The sequence below is a fragment of the Mesocricetus auratus genome, unplaced genomic scaffold, assembly GCF_017639785.1.
Source record: "Mesocricetus auratus isolate SY011 unplaced genomic scaffold, BCM_Maur_2.0 Super-Scaffold_100676, whole genome shotgun sequence".
Lineage (NCBI taxonomy): Eukaryota > Metazoa > Chordata > Mammalia > Rodentia > Cricetidae > Mesocricetus > Mesocricetus auratus.
Genome location: NW_024429266.1, coordinates 125812006 through 125829166, shown reverse-complemented (window position 1 = coordinate 125829166; position 17161 = coordinate 125812006). Strand labels below are relative to the sequence as shown.

The window sequence follows — 17161 nt, the reverse complement described above, 5'->3', positions numbered from 1 at the left end:
ATTAGTATCTAATTTAATTTTTGATGTTTATTTGGAAAGAAGTTAAGATTGACTTACACAGATTGGAAGATAAATCTCTCAGACCTCTTTGTTTTCTGCACCCATACTGGTCATGAAAGCACTGGTTGGCAAAAGACGTCTTGAAGCATTCTTTGAGGTGATAATTGCCAGAGAACATACATTCTGTACATTACTGAGTATTTTCTTCAAATTCTACAATATTTTTTCAAAATCCTTTATAGATTCTGATATTAGACATATTATACATGGTTTCATAAAAGATTTCTCAACATACATATTATTTGAACTTCTAATTCATGCTACAACTAAGATTTTACTGTGAAATATTTTGGTGCATTTTTAATTTGACCTTGCATTAATATTCAGTTACTAAAATCAAAATCTATCTTATCATCATTCAACATACTTTTCAATTTTTTGACAAAATAGTTGTACCTCATATCTGTTCAATTCATAAAAAACAGTCTTTTTGTACTACCCAATCAATAATACAACATTTTTCAGACCACAAGTGCAATATCCAGTCTATGAACAGAGGTAAATGAATGCATTGCAGTCCTCTCCAAGACAATCTGTACATTGAAAAGTTGTAATAATAGATGAAAGCGGTGCATATTCCAGACACTTGAGCTTATTTTCTCATCCCCTCAATGTCAGTGTTTTGACACTCTTTCCTGCCGAACTAATTTACAACGTCTAATGTAATATTTGTTGTTTCTTCTTTCAAATCGGATTTAAATATTTCACAAAGCCAATCCATTTGAATAGATTGCTATCCTCTTCATTATCCTAAAAATATAGTCACAATAAAATATAAAATATAAAACAGACTAATGTCTTAATCTGCTCACAGTTCTGAATGTTGGAAACTGAAGTTTGTGGGGGCTAGCAGACTTTGCCTATTGAGTGCTAATTAATTCCTCATCCCACAGAAAGTGTCTCCTTGCGGTGTCCTCTGAAGGCAAAGGGGCAGCATGTTCATTCTCGCTCATTTTCAAGAGAACTAACCCTTTATATAAAGGCAGATTTCCATGTCTTTAGCATCTTCTAAATTTCCCACCTCTTAATGTGATTGCAGCAGGAATGAAATACAGAAATAAAGAAAAACACAAAAAAATAATCTATATACTTAGCAACCATAAAGAAATAATTCCCCAAGAATGAGTGCTCTACCCAAGAAGGGTATAAATACTTAATTAGATTATCATAATCAAACAAGAATTCCACTTCTCTGACAAATAGCATTGCAGTTTACTTTTTTAAATAAGAAATTTAATCTACTCTTGTGAAAATCAGGAATGGAAGATACTATTTTATTGTCTGGAAACTTATAGAAAATAAAACAACACAGCCAGAGTCAGAACTTGGAGAACACAGCATAATACTGCTGATTTGTAGAGTGTCTCTAGGTTTTCCTTGCAGAAATTTTGTCATGCATATACCTGAAATGTCATTGCAAGTGGCAACAACACTCAAGTCAGGAATAATTGCAGAGAAAACCAAAGCAAAAATTCTGATAGACAGTCATATATTACAGGAATGTTCCATTTCCATTGAAGTTATAACAATTCAATAAGCTTGTGACTGAAAAAGTGGATGCATTCTTTCATATGCAAGGCACACAATAACTTTTCATATAACATGCTTTAAAAAGTTGAAAGTAACATAAAAATTACATCGCAAGAACTCTCAGAGAAAAATAACATCTAATTAGCCAAAACCACACAGAACAATCCTTACACTGAATTGCTGTCTACTAATCTATTTTCATTTCCATTCTACTGAACAATAAGTAATATAATCAAGATAAATAGTAGATCAGTAAAGAGCCTTACCTTCTTGAACAGCTTGAAAAGGGTTGTTGCCATCAACAAACGTCACTGAAAATGTGATTTTCTCAGTCTGTAAGATTTCCTCATTCTGATTGAGGTCACCAACTGCTGTACGGAATACTTCATCATCTTTTTTAGCAGATTCATCAAAAATTGCTCCTGTAAAATAATGAATGTTTCTATTAAACAACATCATAAACGCTGTTGCAGTGTCTGGCAATATACCTAAGACACATTTGCTTGAAAAGTGTACACTTTCCCTCGAAGACTTTACTGTACATTTTGCAGGAATACACTGCCCTGGAAACAGGGCTCCCACTAATTTCAAGTGTAAACGAGGAACGGTACTTCAAATTGTTATTTCAGGGAGAGAATACTGGAGACAAGTTTAAGTGCTTGTTGCTGTTTTTAGAGTTTGTAGGTCAGGAGATAATACACTGAAGTATTCTGAGAAGTTTGACAATCACAGATTGAGATGTTTCTGTGTGTAACTAAGATAAAAGCTGGACATTTCTGAACACCCACTCTCAGAGTCGCCAGGAATTTAGATCCTCTTATGATCTTCATTGTTTCTGCTTTTCTGCATTTATTTTTCTTTCCAATTTGAGTAGGGTTTTCATAGCCTTTCTGAAGGATTGACTTTCTTGAAGGATTAACTTAACTAGGACATTTCCCATCCCACCTACTAATGATGACAGTGAGTTCCACAGTTTACTCTTAACAGTTGTTTGTCTGTTGTAATAGTTAAACACAAGTGTTTCTACCGCATCTCTTAGGAATCTGGTCGCATCATGAATAATGAATCTCATGTTGATAGTCTGCACCAGGATGAACCTACCTATGAGCAATTCTGCCTATGAGCAACATTACTAGTAAGGTCAATGTGTAAATGAGATATGAAGAAATTAGCTACATTCTCAGTGTGTTAGAATTTTCTTCTAATTCACTGTATGAATGAATTCTGGAGGGCATTATACTCATAAAATAAGTCAAGCTCACAAAATAAAGTATTGCATCAACTCACTTCTACATAGAAAAATCAATGAACCAGGAAGTGCTGAGTTATCTCTAGGGCATGGGACTGCAGGAAGCAGGAAATGGGCATAAGGGTACAAACCTCCAGTAGCTGCAAATTTCACATAGGCACTTGGAAAAGAGAAGCAGAAAGTGTAGATGAAAGGTGGAAACTGCCCATTAAAGGTCTCACCACCATTGGGAATGGAGGAACCATGAAGCAGAGGCGAAGGGTGCAAATTCCAAGTGACTTGCAAACTTTACCCTATCACTGGGAAGAGGCTAAGGAGGAAATGGAGGTGAGAGCCCAAGCAGAAAAGATGAGAATCAGAGCCACATTGTCAACCATGCATTGGAAATGGGCTCTAAGTTAATGTGTATGGTGATCCAATACATCCTCCTAGGCAGACAAGAGTGACTGAAGGAGATGCAGATAAAAATATGCTCAATATTGTAACCTCTTCACTCTGTACATAAAAACAAATGTGTCAAGTCATATTCCTTAAAATAGATGATAAAACAAAAGTGTGTTAGCTCATACAGAGCTTAGAATTGTAATGAGATTTTCATAAAATACATCTCATTTCATCTCTAAAATTTTATGTTTCTATTTCTCTACTTTTAGTACTAGAAATATATTTAGTCTTGGAAATAAAGATTCAGAATCTTATATGGACAAGACCCACATCACATCTCAGAGTCAGGGCAAGATCCCTGGCCTTCACTCCAGTGTCCTTTCTCCCAATCGCAAATTGTTGTGGCTTCCATCAAGTACCTTTGAGGAATCATAGTGTAATGCAGTTCTTAACTTCATTGAAAGCTTACAGGACATTTCCATTTGAGCATATGGTGAGTTTTATTAATTATTACTAGTAACTTTTTTTATTTTATTTTAATCCTTCATCATGAAAATAGGTGTTCATATTAAACTACCTTACCTTTTCACTATAAATATTTGGCTTATTAAAAAATACAAAAAGACTGATTCAGGCTAAGTAAAATAATGAATGAATGACTACAGAATTTACTAGATATATTGCCAAATGTGTTTTGTTATTTGCAATTGCAAAAATAAACTGTGTATATATTTAAGAGAATATCTCATTGTATGTCTAAATATTATACAGCTTTTATATGCAGACTTAAAGAGACTGTGTGTTCATACAAAAATTTAACATAAAACACGTATGTTTTACATACACAAATGGGTAGATAAAAGCAAACATTTTTCATCTACAGTTTTGATGCTTTTGTGTAACTGGTATTCAGTCCCTGGGCATTCAAGTGAATGAAAAATGAAGGTATGAAAGATATTATTCAAGCCAATATTCTAATAAAGAAAACATGATGATGTCAGGTCCAGCAAGTGTGACAGGTCAGTGTTACCCTCTATAGCTGAGAAGGCTTCCTGTTAAAATTTGATCTCTCAAGAGTGCCCTACATGTATCTGGCTTTCTCTTCTGACTGATCTTTTGTCCTTACATGGATTACATTAATACTGTGACTTGGCTTCTGTAACTCTTGTCTCTCATTTCCTGTCTACATTGAATATCTGTCCACTGCTGAGCATATAAGAAAGAGAGTGAATAAATTTAATTGAAATACAAACATCTCATCTTAATTATATCATCATGTATTTATTGAGTGAATATTAATATTTCATTAATGAAGCGAAATAGGTAGAGCAGACTATTTTTTTACCCTTTTGTTTTTCTGAAATATAGAATTATATTTTTTGATGGATAGTGTGTTTAAATATTTAGGCATTATTAGGCATAACTTTCTGATTTAAATTTTTATAAGGATAACTTTCTTTAATATGTGAAAGCACTCCTAATTATAAGTTAATACTTATACTAAAACACTAAATAGAATGCTGTCATGTTGGAATATAAATGTATTTACCACTGTTTTAGAAAGAGTGATATCAATTCCTTGTAACTTCACAACATATGATCTAAGTATCTGTTCACATGTTTGTACATACACACATCAGCTTTTAATAGGATCCAAATTGGTCTTTGCAAAGCATATCTGTTAATCAACCCCTTGTTACAACTGGTGGTGTGGCTAATTTCTACTGAGTACCAGTTGGACTTTATTATCAAAGGTATTTTTAACTGATACAAAAGCTACTATCATAAATTGTAGAACACTGGAGAACAGATATCAGATTAGTCACTTAGGTACAGAATGAATATGCACAGAAATGAGATATAAGAGATGCTGTTAATCTTCCTGCAAACAGGAAAGCTTAGCCTATATATGAAAACCCAGTTATTTATTTACTGTTTATCTTCCTTTATAATACTTTTCTTAAACTTCATTTTTCACGAAAAAAAAAGACATGCAGCATTTTGAAGGAAACCAGACAGTATGCAAAGACCCATATGTGGTTTTCTTGAATAACAGAAAGACACAAGGATCCAATTGTCATTCATTTCCCAAAGACGGCAGTGATTTGCACACTGACTTTACCACACACATTTTAGGAGACAATATAACATTGCATACCATATATTTGCCTCCTAAGTGATCTCTTAGATACAACAGTAAAAACGTACAGACAGTGTGGTGAACAGCACTTGCATCCTTCCTAGGTATTTGTTTGAGAATGTCTTAGGAGCTTTGTTAGCAGACTTATGGGGAAATTAGATCAAGATGTATAAACATTTCCTGTCTCTTGAAAAATTACACACACACACACACACACACACACACACACACACACAGAGGCACCCATGCACACACAAACAAATGATATACAAAGTTGCATACACACAATCAATTATATCTATATACACTTTCTATTTCCATTATTATAAGGTACCCAATAAAAGATCTGCTTCCTTGCTGGATATTTTAATAACTTTAAATCCTTTGGCAAGACTATGGGCATATGTGTGCATTCATGACATATGCCTCTGTGTGTGCATAGCTGTGTGTGGAGGAGAGGGTATATATGTGTTAGAAATAAAACAAGAATGGAATGTGGAACTACTTCAGACACATTAAAATTTTCAATCATTACTGGAAAATAAACATTAAGGGCAATTATTTGGCAAATCAACAATTCCACAAGCTTTCAATTTTCTAGTTCTTGTCTTTATTTGTGGAATAGCCTCCATGATTGCATTAGCAAGGTATTAATTCCCGGCCAAACAAAGTATTTTATATTTAGATAGTCAAGTAACATTAATTAAACATTTTCGTAGTAAGTTAGGCACTATCTTATACAAAAATAGGAATGCAATGAAAGTTATAACAAGTCCTGGATTTAAAAATGGCAAATATATTTGACTGTGGATTTATGAGAGGAATTATCAGAAAAAAACATATTTTGCAAGGCATTAATCATATAGATTATGTTTAGTTTTAATATTAAAATTCTCCTTTAGCTTATAAATATAGTGCGAAAGCACACACAAGAAAACATTTGAGAAGAAGAAGCAAATGTCTTCATTGAATCACAAATATCTTCAAAGATAGTGAGAAAAATCATTGTAGGAACAATCACATATATACCCTAGTACACGAATGGACTTTGGAAACTCATTCCACATAGAGGGATGCTCTCTCAGCCTAGATGCAAGGGGCAGGGTTTAGGCCCCACCCCAAATGATGTGACAGACTTGAAGATCCTACCTGGAAGGCCTCTCCCTCCCTGGGGAGCAGAAAGGGGATGGGATAGAGGGCTGGTTGTGGGCAGAGGAAGAGGGGAGGTGGGGGAACTGGGATTGACAAAACTAGATATTTTCTAGCTTAAATAAAAAAAGAGAGGAAAAAATAAGGTCATTCTGAAGTCCAGAAATGTATAGTGATCTTTTTCCAAGTATCATAATGCCTAAAATAATATTATTCAGAGCAGTTTCCATCCATTAGCACTAACCTCTGTATAAAGCATGCCACAAGAGTTGTTTCAAATAGTTTTTGTGATAATCCACTGGGGATCAATTGTGCTTATATTCACTCTCATCACATCGCAAAGAATGAAAACAGCTACCAAGTTGACAGTTTTAGCATCTGACTAACCCTCCAAAAAACTAGAGGTGTCTCATGGTCACACTTACACACAAGCAGAAATTATAACACTATGTTCATGGTAACTATAATAATATTTTTGTACATAAAAAGTGTAAAAACTTTCTAATCTTTCTTTGATAAATGTTAATGTAGTGTACATCTCTAATTAATATATTTTGGTAGGTGTGATGGTATCACAATAAATTTTATTATAATAATATATTATAATGTGCTATATTGAAAAGCTTAGCCATTTAGCCAAAATGTTTGCATGTGTATTTTTCTCAAACATTATGCTTATATCTTTTGTGGATGATTATCTAATTTGAAACATTCCCAAACTGGAACAACTTTCTTAATCTTTTTTCATTTACTTTATATTTTGCCTAAATGAATTCTGAGAACATGTATGTTGAAATAATCTTAAGATCCTTAAATCAAATGCAGGCCTTGTGGGTGAGTGACTAGCACTCTACCGTTAAGCATTCTCCCTGGTTATTCTATTTTTAGAAAATACTATTTTCAGAGGGAGTCATGAACTAGTAGACCTGACATAGAAACCAGTCTGGAGGTTTCTGAAAAACTAGAAATAGATTGAGTGTATGACCTAGCTATACCACTCCTTGGCATATACCTGAAGGACTCCATTGAGTGTATGGCCCAGCTGTACCACTCCTGAGCATATACATAAGGAGATGTGACCTTGTAAGAGGAAGCTTGTCACAGTAGAAGGTAGGCTTTGATGTTTCATATGTTCAAGCTCTGCCTAGTGTAGAACATAGCCTTCTTCTACTGCCTGTGATCAAGATGAAGAGCTTTCAGCTCCTTCTCCAGCACCACCTCTGCCTGTGTGCTGCCAAGTTTCCTGCCACGATGGTAATGGACTAAGCCTTTGAAAATGTAAGCCAGTTCCAATCAAATGTTTTCCTTTTTAAGAATTGCCATGGTCATGGTGTCTCTTCGCAGCAGTAGAAACTATAACTAAGAATGTACAAATGAACTCACACTTGCACTGTTCTTTGGCAAAAGACTTACACAAAATCAAGACAACTAGGGGCCGAAGAGATGGTTCAACAGGTAAGAGGCATATTGCTCTTCCAGAGTATTTGAGTTTAGTTACAACATTCAAGTGGAAGAGACTCAAAATCACAAGTTCTAGAAAGCTCTGAATCCTTTGGCCTCCATGGGCACTAATAAACATGAGCACACACCATCCCCACACATACATAATTAAATAGTAAAATGTATTTTAAAGAATTAAGCCAGTCAAGACCCCATCGTGGAATGAGGATCATCCAATATTGCTGGATAAGTTACTGGCAGGTGAATGTTAATGAGGAAGGGAAATCATTTCTCTTTAAAGACATCAGGATGTGACAACATCGGGTGGCCACACTAATGATGATGATGATGATAATAATAACAACAATAATAATAATAATAATAATACAGTAGTGCATGAAGCTGGGATAGGATAAAGTGGGCTATGAGAAGATTTTGGCAAAAGTAATAATATATGTATACAGCAGATATACATCGTGTCAATGTATGAAATTTTCTAAGAATATTTTTTCTCTTCAGTAATTAATATATTTTATATAGTGATAATGCATTAATCACTCTTATATACTAAAGGCCTTTGATAATTCATTTAAAACGTAATACTAAAATTGTGAACATGTACATTTTTATCCGGTTCTCATACTTACTTAATAGTTGGTCCTCAGTTTATATTGTATTATTATTTATTCATATTCCTTCCATCCCTATTTAGTATATACTCAAACATCATTATTGTAAGGTTAGGTAATCAAGTACAAAGAGTGCATTGCCAGGATCATCATGGAATTAATTAAGATGTAGTTTGGAAAGATACAAACAGAATATGAAAAATTTGCAAGGCATTTAAAAATATATACATAAGTACCTGAATGAATGATTTAAGTTTATATTTAGCTCATGACAGACAAATACGTTATTTCCAGGTAAATTGCATTGTTTTAATGGTTTGATGAGTAAACTTCCAAAGATCATTTCTGATTAATTATTTGATGATTTTAAGGAGTATTTTATACTGAAAATTCAATGATCCAGGTTGTTTTTTAAGAACAATAGTATTTTTAATTTTCTATTGCTTGATACAATACCATGACAAAAGCAACTTGAGGTAAAAGAGGATTGGGAGCACTCAGTTAGAAGTTGTTTCTGTGGAGCTCAAGGTGACTGACCACATCACATCCACTATGAAGAAGCAGAAAGCAGGGAATGAGAACTCCACTCACTTTATCCTAATTATTCACTTGAGAATCCCAGCCCAGAGCAGGTCTTGCTGTCTCAATTAACCTAATCAAGGTAATCCTCATGGGCATATCCAAGGCTTGTCTCCCAGGGTCATTGGAGATTCCGGGAAATTGACAATTAAGACCAGTTATCACAGGAGGTATTCAACACTACAAACACTTTCTTACTGAATCAGGTAAGAAATCCTAGGGTTCACCTGTGTCTTATATCTATCTGAAGCAACATCACATCAGTGCAAACTTAATAACCATGACAAATGGAAAGGAACTTGTCTAAGAAATGGCCATGGAAACACTGCAGAAATTATTCTAATCTTGTTAAAGGCTACAACACAGAGAAGGGTAGACTGAGGCTAGAGGACAATAATGTGACTAAGTAGAAATCTGCTCTTAAAGAGGGAGAGTAGATATTTTTAGAAATGAAACAGATTTAAATTTTTCCTTTGTGTAACAATTTCCTTTTTTTATACCACCCTAAACTTTCACTAAAAAGTGAAAAAAATTGAACATAGCACTAAATGTAAAATCTTATCTCAAAGAAAACCTGAATTATGAAAATAATTGAGTGAGGAGCCAAGTACATTGTACATACAAATAATGTAGACTAGGTGTCTGCTACATGACTAATTCTTGCATAATACTAAAATCTGACCTTTGTTTAAATGGAAAATAATTTTAGCTTTATGAATTCACTTAGATAAATTGCTTGAAATTCAGCATTATAAGGTTTCTATGAGACACGTTTTAGTTCTAAAGAAAATAAAGACATCCTGCGGGGCGTTCAAGTGGATAAATGCACCTTTCTGTAGTAATTCCCAAATCTTACACTTTCATTTCTTCACTACATATTTCTAGCTTTATTCTCTTTTTATATAAGTATACTTTAAAGGGTGCCAGATATTTTCCAATGTTCCCTATTTCATGTTAATTGTTCGATATATGAAATTAAATTACATAAATTGGCAGCACACAGGAATTTCTAGGGTGTGCCCATTGGGAGCAGCATACAGACATTGTGAAGTTGTACCTTGTGAAGTATTTCATGAGCATTAGAACAGCACAGGTTTCATTAAACCTGTAGACTAAAAGCCTTATTCAAGATATTATTAGATGTGTTGATTACAAAATGGACCTAATTTCTTTCATACTTCCAGATTTGTATGCCAGTTACATTACTTAACAAGTAAGTTAAATATGTGACATTCTATGTTAAAATATTTTAGTATTATATTACAGAATGCTTCAAATTAAATGTACAGTGCCTTCTCTGTAAAGCTTGTTGCAAAAATCCTTTAAAATTCCTAGGTGATGATGCTGTTTATATTTATCCTACAAATAAGAATCAAAACTGTTAAACTTATCATGTGATCATATTAGAAAATATATGACATAGGACATTCCAAGTAAATAAGCTTATGGATTTATCTTAATTCTGTGAGTATTTTTATTTTCATCAAACATTTTGTTTAAATCTGTTTCTAGACAAGCTCAATAATTATTGAGATTCAGGAATGAAAGTCTGGGCATCAACTGACACTCTCAAAAATTACTGCAGAAATAAAGTTATTACAAATAAATGATAACAGAGGGGGCCCTGTTTCCTGTCCAGTTCTCAGGAGTTAAAATTTGAAGGAATTTGTACATGGTCTATGTATACCTTGCTGTCACCTACGGGACAGTGCATCCAACAACTGCAAGAGGAAATTTTGTGAAATTCTTTCTGTGAAGAAATTTTGAGAATGATCCCAGGGGATATGTTAACTTAACTGATAAACTTTAAAAGTAGATGGACCTTCAAGCAATGCAAGCAGCTTGATGAGATGGTTCAATGGGTCACAGGACATGAACCAGAGTCTGAAAGATCAACATCCCTTTGATCTCCAGGACACACATGGCAAGAAAGAGTTTCTAATTCTGTTCTTTACCTCCACAGGAATTCCTGCCACACTCCAAACTCAATTAACTAATTAGGGAAAAGGAAATGCAGAGCTTCTCAAACCATTAGAAATATCTCGTTAAGATTAGTGTTTCTGAGAAAAGCAACAGCATCAGCACAACCTTGGACTGGGGTAGGACATGCACTCCCTTGTGTATAACAGCAGCGGTTACTTTTCTGTTGTGATAAAATGTTGTGACAAAAGCAACCTATTGTAAAAATAGACTTTCTGGATTTAAGTTCCAGGAAGCAAGTCTATATTGGCACTGGTGCTGTGGCAGCAGGTGGCCAGAGCAGGAAGCCTAGAAATCCCATTTTCAACTAAAACCAAAGAGCAGACAGTGACAACTGGATGTGGGGCAAGGTTATCAATTCTCACTGCTTGCTGCCAATGATTTGCTTCCTCCAGCAAGGCTGCAGACCTTCTCAAAAGAGTCTATCAAACTGGGGACTACCAGTTCAATACCAGTACCAGTGGAGAAGAGTCTTTGGTAAAACACAACAGCAAGAAATTCTACCTCATGCTGATGTTTAAAAATCATCCATTTAACAGGATGCCCTTCTGGGAGGTTTACACATAAGCTTTTGCTCTGAGCTTCTCAAATCAGGGATTAGGGGGGCAATGATCTCCAGGCTGATGTACTCAGTCTGAATTCTAGTGCTTAATTCTTTTCATTGTATTGATGTGTCTCAAAGCTTTTTAACCCATCATTGTACACTTATGCTTGAAAGAAGGCTATTAAAGTCGAGGATCTGTCAGCCCTGGAGGTTGATCAACATCTACCAATGGATATAAATATCCGTTAAGATATGCTCTGAGATTGATCCTGTTAATTCTCTCCTAATATTTTTGCTTCACCTGTTTCAAATTCTGTCTCCCCTGAAGCTGCTCACTATCCTAAAATGCCTCTCCCCTAACCAAGTTATCCTTACACTCAGAGATGGATCCCCAATTTCCCATCATCTTCAGCACCTGATCTTTTGAAAAAGCTGTAATCATGAAAATCATCTAAAGTTTGAAAAATCAACAAAAAAGCAGGTGTTAGTTGTTAAAGTATTTTCTGGGCCATACCAAATTAAGACCATGAATCAATGTATTTTGTGTATTTTGGGTTTTTTGTTGTTGTTGTTTTGTTTTGGTGCAATTTGGCTCTCAGGATTTTTTTCTTTCATTTAAACGGGTTAAATATATCATGTTCTTATCTCCTGCTTTGGCAGTGATTATTGAGATGAACAACAGAAGAACCTATGCATTCTAAGAGGGAAGGGAAGTTGTAGCCAGGATATCCTCCCAATATGAAGCATTTAGTTCTCGAATTGTACTCATAATCATTTTAAACTCTATAGTTCATATGATATTAAATATTAGTAAGGTTATCAACTCTCTCAACCAGAATCAAGTATCTAGAAGTTTTAAAAATTTTTTAAAGGTTGGTTGTATTTGCATAACTAACAACGCACTTCACCAAGTTGGGGGAACAAAGGTCACTGCAGACAATGCCATGTCAGGGCATTGCAGCACATCTGCAAAGATACTCCAGATTTCCCAAGTGTGGGCAGCTCCTTCTATATGTTATTGTTCTTTTCACTTGAGAGGGTGGTACTTGCTGGAACCCTCTGTATCTTCGATGGTATCATCCAGCACCTTGGCCCTAATGGTCCTGCTATCTCCAGAAGTGCCCTTCTAGGTACTTGGACTTCATGTTGCCTCCTGCTTCTTGTCCTTCTACAGCCACTGTCTTGCTTAACTGCTTCAGGTCTTGCCCCAGAGGTCTCCTATTTAAAATTACAGTCTTTCAGTTACTTATTTTTCTTCACTGTTTTTTTATTATTATTTTAGTCATAGGACACACCACTAAGGATCCATATGGCAAAGATTTCATATCTGCTTTCTACTCTGCTCACTGCTTAATTAGCAGTGAAAAGTAAACATTGTTTATTAGACAATGAATCAATATTTAATGAATAAATACATGCAATGTGATTATATATTAAAACATCACAATTAATTCTATTAATAACATAACACCTTTGTAAAATATTTAAACTATATACACTTATATCTTAAATAAAAACTGATACTCAGAGGTGTACATATCAATTTACTGTTTGGTTTTTTATTCCCCCTGTTTGGTAGTTTTAATATGACACTGAAATGTTGAAACAAATATTCTGAGAAGCTTCACAAGTTATAGTTTTTCTTAATAAAAGTATATATTATTTCGGAAAATACTTAATAATTAAAAAGTATCCCTTTATTTTAGTCATAATCTTTTTGAATTTCATTATTAATTTAGCTATTTGTATTGGTCCATACATTTTAATAAATGCATGCTTTCAACAATATTATTATCTATATGTTTTGTGTTTCATATTCATAATAAACTAATGTGGAGAAATTCATTCTGAGTTCACAAACTGGTGATCAACTAGTTGCACACAGTCCAGTTTCGCAATGTTTTATGGTGATGGTGACCACCATGTCTTACTAATTCATGTGTTTCACTTATCCAAGTAGACCCTGGGAAAGCATCATAGGATTTGCCTATTAGTAGCTACTTTACTTCTGTTGCTTCTTTTCATTAAAAGTATTTTTGATACAATATAGTCTGATCACTGTTTCCCTTCCTTTATATCTCTTGCCACTTTCTCCTCACCTCCCATCCATCCAACTCCACACCTTCCTTCTCTCTCTCTCTTTAGAAAACAAACAAGCAAAATTCAAAAATAAACATACAGGAATAGAACAAACAGAAGAAAAAGAAAAAGCATACGAAACAGGAACACATGCTGAAAGTATAAGCATTCATATAAAGCAGAGGATATTACAGTTTGGCACACCAGTGACACTTTCAGATAGCTGTGCTCAGAATCCATATGGAAGGAGTTCCTGCGAAGCTGGCACTTACAAGCATAGATTCTTATAGAGGCACCTCATCTAAACTGGGAAATTCAGCAAGCATATCGTGAATTGACGGAGAGCTATATAATCTGAAGAAGATGGCCTAGTGTGTAATGGATTATTTATAACTGTTAGAAAACAAGATAACACATAATTGGACAACTTCTATGGATAATTTTAAGCTGAAAACAAAAGGCATCATGTGAGAACTTAGTGGAGGCCAGTAGAGGCAGAGAGAGTCAAGGTGATTCATGAACTAGGGGCACTGGTTGAGTTTTGTTCAGAGCTCTCTCTGCAAACAAATCAGTGACAGACCCAATATAAATGTGATCATTTTTTTACTTGGACATGTAAGTAATTATTTTGACACTTGATGAATAAAGGCCTCTGACAGGTCATTAAGACAGAAATGTGGTGTTAATCAGAATTAAATGATGCTCTGGACCAGGCGACATTTCAAAGGAAGGAGTACAAGACTGAGCATCTTTTAATAGCAAGCATCTTGACTATGACATGGAAATCACTCCCGAACACCAGCTCTGGATTACAGGCTGACTTTGAATGAAACCCTGTGAAATGAGCCAGAAATGTACCTTCTTTAGCACATTTAACAAAAATCTCTTGCTATGCTCTTAAGGTCACAGAGAATTTCTTCCAATTATTATCTTTGGTATTGGGAAAAAAAACAGTCTCTTTGGTGTTCCGTTATTTAGTTCAAATTAGTTTGCCTTTTGTGCTAGCATAATTTTTTTCTCTGAATACACAGAATAATGTCTCAGTGTATGCTATGGCATGGGGAGTCAAGAAAATGTCTCCACATGATGTTTGCACTTCAGAAGAAATTCTTTCCATTTACAGCCTTTGCAAAGGCATCCCATCAGCTGGAGACCAAAGAATGAGTACAGTAACCAAGCATAGCTGGACTTTATCTGCAGTGTTCTCACATGTTGCCAATACATTTTCTGCTTTTCTCTGTCTCCCTGTGTCTGTATGTCTGTCTATCTGTCTCTCTCTCTTTTCCTCTTTGTCTCTCTCTCTTGCTCACTCCCTCTCTCTCCCTTCCTCTATTTCTAACTCCTTTCCTACTTCCTATCACTTTTCCCCTTGGAAATTGTTTCATTTCTCTAAACACATTTATGCAGATAAGTGTCATGTAGAGTAGTGACACTGTTTTTCATTTTTCCTCTTAAAAAATCAGAGATGTTTCCAAGTTAAATTGAGGGGTAAATAGAGTTTCTGGCATTTTTTTTTCTGAGCTTGAAAATCATGACCTTTTGAGATATAGCAATTTAGATAGTTTTACTTGTAGTTTAATAAGTTCTACAAATAGTTCCCAAATTGATCAAATAATTCATAATAACTAAAATAAACCAGCTGCTAGTCATAGCCACAAAGTTTACTGAAACATATAAATTGTTTCAAACAAAAAAGTATCAAATAACATATGAACGCTTATAACTTATAGAGATGCATATATCAGATACAGGACTGCCTGACAGATAAAACAATCCAGATTGCACCTTATTCTGTGTGTCATAGACCCCATTACAGAGCCATTGCCTCATATCAGATAATTTTATGAAGAAAATGGAACTAATAAACTGCTAAAGTTTCTTCAAACTGCCAAAGAAATATGTATATCTAATCTTCTACATTCTCTCTTATATGTGATGTCCAAATCATTAGTGTATGGAGGCTATTTATAGTTGGCCTATACAGTGTAAGGAAGACAACCTAAACACTTTCTTGTCTTTAACACACATCAAATCAGTATGAACTTAAGTCAGATATAGTAATATAGAGTTGGCACTAGGAGTAGAATATGAACTAGATTTATAATTTTACTTTCTTAAACATAGTGTAAATGGATAGTTATGCTACATTATTTTCTGATGAATGTTAAGTTAATATTGATTTTAGAGTGATCTATTGTTAGGATGTCCTCTGTAAATGAAGCTTCTTCACAAGAAAATCAAGCAGTGTAAGTACAAAGAAGTTAGTGAATCAAGAATCTCAATTGGTTTAGAAAGGTTTTGAAGAAATTATAATGCAATTTTAGAAATGAATACATGGAAAGATAGATCAATATAATAGGCTTTCTTATCTAAAATGATGATAAGAAATCATGAGTAATGAAAATGATAGAGGACAGATGAACAGGTGATACATACATAATAGATGATAGATACAAATAAACGAATAGAAAGACGATAGATATACACATTGATTATATATGGATAAATTACATACAGATATATGGGAATAAGGAGTTCATAGATGACTACATGCATGATGAGATAGAGTGATAGATAGAGTAATATATATATTACATATAAACATGCATAAATAGAATAATTAATAACATGCATAAAAGATGAAAGTATAAATGTCAGGTATAGGTATTTAGGACAGATGATAGATAGAAGGCACATACCATACATAGACTTATAATTACATAGACCTATAATAGATGGATAGATAATTAGAGATGGATATAAAACAAGGTTACACTTTGAAAACTGTGAGGTATGGCTTGGGTTAAACATTTGCTCCTTGTGATGCACATTTAATTTTAATTTTATTGTTTTTCCTTTTTTATTTAAATTAGAAACAAGCTAGATTCACATGTCAATCTTGGATCCCTCTCCCTCCCCTCCTCTCCTGATCCCTCCCACCAGGCCTCCCAGCCCCCAGTCCAATCCCTACTCTGATCCCCAGGGAAGTTGAGGCCCTCCATGGAGGATCTCGAGAGTCTTTAATTTCATGACATAATAGTTTGAAAACCCTAAACTTTCCTGTGACATTGTCACTTGCTAAAGCTTCTTCTATTAACAAATGTGTAATTTAAGGACACAGAAAACATAGTAAAAATATTTGGATAAAAAATAACAATTGAAATCCTTGCTTCACTATTATTCTACTTTATACTGTGTGATTTTCTGTAAAGTAGCTTTATTTTAATAAATATTATAACATGATAAAACTAATAATTACTTAATTCTCATTGGAAAATAATAAACATCATAATTATACATTTAAAGTATTATAAGAAAGTAATAACTATATATATATATTCAGACACGAGGGAACTAGATAACCTTATAAAGACTTTATTTCTCAAAATTATTTGTTC

General features: G+C 34.2%; 1 protein-coding gene across 2 annotated transcripts in view; it reads right to left on the bottom strand.

Moving 5' to 3' along the window:
* Grid2 (glutamate ionotropic receptor delta type subunit 2) overlaps window positions 1–17161 on the bottom strand; it is a 1423232-nt gene that overhangs the window by 1161786 nt on the left and 244285 nt on the right. For both annotated transcript variants that reach the window (XM_040738819.1, XM_005076058.4), the window contains exon 2: window positions 1857–2012. In XM_040738819.1, coding sequence (XP_040594753.1) covers window positions 1857–2012 — 156 coding nt within the window. The remainder of the gene's footprint in view (window positions 1–1856; window positions 2013–17161) is intronic.